Here is a 5,053-nt window from a genome sequence, read left to right on the forward strand (position 1 = left end):
AACACAGTGGAAAGAAACTATCATTCAGATTGTCTACATTGGAAAGAACTACTCCCTCTTCCGCCTTTTATAGTCATGTGTGAAATACGGCTGTATAAATGTGTGGCAGCCTGTGGCGTGCGCACTCACAACAATGGCTGAGCGTAACTGGAGTCATGTGCGCACGTATTTTACATCCACAAACAGCCCTGACGTGGTTTGCGATACATGTGGCAAGAAAGTGAGGTGTTGTGGCAACACCACTAACCTTGTCAAACACCTCAAAGTAAATCATATCACAGAATATGACGAGCTTATGTTGAGGCAAACTGAAGAGGAGGAGAAGGACGGGTGCTGCTAGGGTGAGACAGACGTCTCTCAGGGAGTCCTTTAGTGCTGCAGGCAGGCAAGGTGTTCACATAGTGCACAACTTCAGGTTTTTGATTTCTATATGATGAATTCTGCATTATTAAGTGATAAGAACAAGTAATCTGATGTCCTGTAATGATTATGACGCTATAATTTGAGATACAATAAAAGAGTAAAGTTTTTGTACAAAGTATCGGAGCAGTATCGTCGATACCACCCTGAATTTTACGTGGTATGGGATCGGAAAGGAAATCAGTGGTATCACACATCACTAGTGATCAAATGTCAGGCCAAGCTGGAACTGATTCCTGTCTTCTGTAACTTCTACAACACTGTCCAATAGAGACACGTGAATGAAATGCAGCGTCATTAAAAACACTGATGATCTTTATTTAAAAATGTAATACATTTACATCTGAATAAACTTTTAGGCATTACGCTGACGGACGGATGGATGGACCATGAATGCTTTCTCATCCTTCTTGTCATGCACCATGGAAGTGTCTGAGGGGCTTTTCCACTTGGAATGGGGATACTGTGTCCACACTTCAGAGGTGGAGTTTCCAGCATCTCACCTGGGCCTCATCTGCAAACAATCAGCAGGAGGGCTTCTTAAACCAGCGCTGCCTGCTACTCCTCGCCAGTTTGTTCTGCCATCTCCAGTGGTAACTAGGCTTCCCCTCTGCTCCAGTTCTGGCGTGCTCCTTCCCTGTGTTTAACCTTGTTTTCCCTGTGTTTAGGTCTCCTCTGCCAACGTACTCATCCTACCCTCAAACTCCCTTACCCGTCCAGCAACTTCTTCTCCCTCTGTTGCAGAATTCCCGTTGGATTGTTCCCATCAGGAGCCAGGTGTTCAGTCTCTCGATAGCTTTTCCTCTGGTTCCTGCTGTCTGCTGACACTCCTAGCTCGAGCCACGTTCTCCATTCCCTCTCTAAAGTCTCATAAATAGTTTAACCATGTGCATTGAATCTGCATTTGGGTCTAAGCTTTCTATGCAGGGAAGAAATCATCACAGTGACATCTATTTAATTTTCAATTCAATTTTATTTAAAGAGCGCCAAATGACAGCAACAGTCACCTGAAGGCGCTTTATATTGTAAGATATACTTACAAAGAAAACCCCAACAATCATATGACCCCCTATGAGCAAGCACTTTGGCGACAGTGGGAAGGAAAAACTCCCTTTTAACAGGAAGAAACCTCCAGCAGAACCAGGCTCAGGGAGGGGCGGCCATCTGCTGCGACCGGTTGGGGAGGGGCAAGGAAAATAGTATAAAGACATGGAACAGAGACAGAGGTTAATAACAAGTACCATTCAGTGCAGAGAGGTCTATTAAACATAGTGGGTGAAGAAGAAACACCCAGTGCATCATGGGAATCCCCCGGCAGCCTAATGCTGGGCATACACTGTGCGATTTTTGGCCCATTTTGAGCCGATTTTTCAGTCGTGCGATCGTTTTGGGGATCGTCCCGAGTTTGGCCTTGATCAAACTTCTCACCCCTGCGAGTCAATCCTACAGTTTGATCAGGAGCCGAATAACGCGACTGAAAAATCGCAGCACAGTGTATGCCCAGCTTATTGCAGCATAGAGGATTCAGGATCACCTGAGTAGGCCATCAGATTACTGAAAGGATACTGAAAAAACCCGTCGAAGTAGTCTTAGTCTTCATTGCTGCTGGTCGACTCAATTGAACACCTCTGAAGTTTGCACACAGGCAAGTATTCCTCTTCTTGCTCAAAATCCTCTCGGGAACGCTTCCTCGAGCCTCCAGTTTCGTGTTCAAGCTCTTCGTGCGCATCTTCAAATACTTCAGAGTCATCATCGCTCCATCTCATTCTTTTGTTTGCTCCTAAATCTTCTTCATCCCTCTCTCTAGACCTCTTCCTGGAAACACCTGGCTGAGGGTCCTCTTCTGGGATGTACTGGCGAACATCCATGCGGCCTTCAAATGCCTCCTCATTTTCAATGCCACCAACATTGAAAATGATCACAACCACAGCATCCCCGTGCTGTTCATCGTTGTCACCATTGGCATTATTGTCCCTCACATGAATATTTTGAACATCGTCGTCGTCGTCATCGTCATCGTCATCGTCATCGTTGCCGTCGCCGTCGCCGCCGTCATTGTCGTCATCGTTGTCGTCATCGTTGTTGTCGTTGTTGTCGTCGTCGTCATCGTCGTTGTCGTCGTCGTCGTCATCGTCGTCATCGTCGTCGTCGTCATCGTCGTCATCGTCATCGTCTTCGTCCCCGTAAAGGTAATTGTCATATTGTGCCAGTACTGAAGCTATTAGCTCATCTAGATAGCAACAATATTCATGGAGAGCGCGATACAGTCTGTTCAGGAAGCCATTAGCAGGTTCCTGATCTCCATTTGCCAACATTCGTGGGTTAACCTGTTGGCCTGCAAGATCATTAAATCTTTTAATTAACATCCATAACTATCTGCTGAAAATCTGTTTTTCATCAATTTCAAGACTGAGTACATGTGCTTACCGTTTTGGTTATTTTGTGGTCCGTCTCCACTTGCACTCATTTTGACTACAAGGAACACAAAACAACAATGATCACTAAACCTCAACCCAGAATGTTCAGAGAATTTGCTTTTTTTGTGATGACTTTAGGCTGCGTCCAAACGTACACGGCTATGTTTGAAAACGGACGATTTTCCTTTTTCGTTTAAAAAAAAATAAAAATCCAGTCCACATGTGCAGTTTTGAAAAAATATCTCCTTCCACATCTAAACACTAAAAACAAAGTGAAACGCTGTCAAGAACACGCCAAATCTTAACCGTGTAGAAATGTTGGCCAATCAGAAGTCTAGAAGCCTGGGTGGGAAAACCTCATAAAACCTTACGTACTTCTGAGAAGTTTTTGTCTTTTTCTGGAAAAGCAGCTAATTTTGTGTTACTTTCACGTGCCTTCATCGTTTCAAATGTTAATAACTAAAGACAGACTCACAACTTTGGAATGGACTAAATGCATACAGCATACATAAATGTCATTTTTTAAAATTACATTTCTTCCAAACCGACGTCAGGATTTGGGTTGGGAGAGCGTCTGTGTTGAATGTAGAATCCACGTCTGATGTAAGCGTGTAAAAACTGCAGATACTAAGATTAACAGACACAGTATGTTGTCTACATCTGCCATTGTAGAAATTGATCTCACGTAAACAATAACGTGGCCACAGCGTGACTTCAACAGCGGCGCACACTTTTGACATTGCCTGAGTAAATGTCCGTTTTCCTCGTCCACACCTGAACACAAAAACGTGCTTTTTAAAAATCTCACCTTTCAGTGACTCAATCTGCTGTTTAGGTGTGGACGAAAGGCCCAAATGCAGAGACAAAGCTGCGCTTTCAAAAATAGCCGTGTACATGTGCACGTAGGCTCAGTTTCTCAGAAATTCTAATAGTTTGTTTGAGAACAAAACTTACGTCTTCTCTATTTTCCTAAATGAACAAAATAATCTGAGAAATAATCGTGTTAAAAAGAGCTTCTGTCACTCTAAGATATGATTAAGAACATTTTCTAATTTATGTATCATTTGTCAAATATTACATCAGCTGACAAATAGTTAAGTCTTCATTTGTTTTCCTGAATAATAGATCCACATCATCCTCTCTATGATGGAAAATATAGTCTAGTCTTGCACAATGTAAAGTACATAAATACTGTCCTGGCAAGCAGGGAAATCAGGCTTTATATATTTAAGTAAATGATCTTGAGTTTATAAACTGAAATTTGAGCTTACTTTAGTTCTTGGTAGATTACACAGCAGTTAATCCTCAGGGAAACGTCCAAATGTCACTAAATAGTGGTCTGCTTTCATTCGGTTGCAGTGTCTCTTCAGTTTTGTGTTCATATGCTGATGTTTTCATTCAAACATGCTTAAATGCTGTGATGTCACTTTAGCAGCAAAGACTGCGGAATGTGCAGAGATTCTTTTGACATCAAGTTGTTTGCTCAGATTTTGATATCTTTTAAATGGAGACAAAACAAAACGCTATGGCAACAAAACAACAAGCTGTTTCCAGTGCTTAATATTTAACATGTCTTTGTTATAAATTTGATTTGTACAAATCTGTGATGTTGATGTGCACAACGTGGGATTTAGACCTCGGAGGGTTAATCAACAAATCACGAAAAATTAGGTTTAAATTTCTGTTCATGACGGTGCAGATTTCTGACATTTTGTGTACTTGAAGCATTTAACAATTTGATTGTTTTCTAATAAAAACTGTGTGAAACTCAAGTTAGAACTGTGTTTGTAAATGAACCGCCCCATGTTGTGTAGCTTTCTGGATTTTATACTTATTGGGCTACATATCAATTTACTATACAGGCTATACAGTAGATAAAATCTAAACTCACATGTTTTATGTAACTAAAGTGTTTAATCATGTGGGCTACAGACAGTAATCAAGTTATGGACTATATTGATATGAAAAACATGCATACTTAGTGCATTTGAATCATTTTAACCATATGTAACCACCTGCATGTCATGGTCCTGGGACTTCTACCTGGTTTTTTGTGTGTCTTGTATTGTTGTTGTTTGATGTCAGCTTTAGGGTCCCTCGGTTGTTCTGTTAAGATGTTGCTTATTTGATTTCCCCTCGTGACTTTACCCCCTGTGTGCCCCCTCTGTGTATCTGCCAGCCCCCATGCCTCGTTTCTCCTCCTTGTGTTTTATTCC

General features: G+C 41.8%; 1 protein-coding gene across 2 annotated transcripts; it reads right to left on the reverse strand.

Annotated features, from left to right (window-relative positions):
• Window positions 1–1,373: 1,373 nt before the first annotated feature.
• On the reverse strand, window positions 1,374–4,663 carry LOC145430430 (uncharacterized). Of its 2 annotated transcripts, XM_080305553.1 has the most exons (3): window positions 4,109–4,663; window positions 2,848–2,892; window positions 1,374–2,755 (listed from the first exon to the last, which is right to left on the reverse strand). In XM_080305553.1, the coding sequence occupies exons 2-3, from the start codon at window positions 2,885–2,887 to the stop codon at window positions 2,010–2,012; spliced, it is 786 nt and encodes a 261-aa protein (XP_080161679.1). In that variant the 5' UTR covers window positions 2,888–2,892; window positions 4,109–4,663; the 3' UTR covers window positions 1,374–2,009. The 2 variants fall into 2 exon arrangements, with proteins under 2 accessions (XP_080161679.1, XP_080161680.1); XM_080305554.1 differs by lacking the exon at window positions 4,109–4,663 and having other exon boundaries at window positions 2,848–3,683.
• Between the last annotated feature and the right edge of the window lie 390 nt (window positions 4,664–5,053).

The sequence above is a fragment of the Astatotilapia calliptera genome, chromosome 8 (genome assembly GCF_964374335.1).
Source record: "Astatotilapia calliptera chromosome 8, fAstCal68.1, whole genome shotgun sequence".
NCBI lineage: Eukaryota > Metazoa > Chordata > Actinopteri > Cichliformes > Cichlidae > Astatotilapia > Astatotilapia calliptera.

Excerpts from the sequence above, each read along its gene's own strand:
- LOC145430430 (XM_080305553.1), bottom strand. The coding sequence starts at position 2,887 with ATGAGTGCAAGTGGAGACGGACCACAAAATAACCAAAACG. Across the intron at positions 2,756-2,847 it reads ACCACAAAATAACCAAAACG|GCCAACAGGTTAACCCACGA; the intron begins GTAAGCACATGT and ends ATGATCTTGCAG.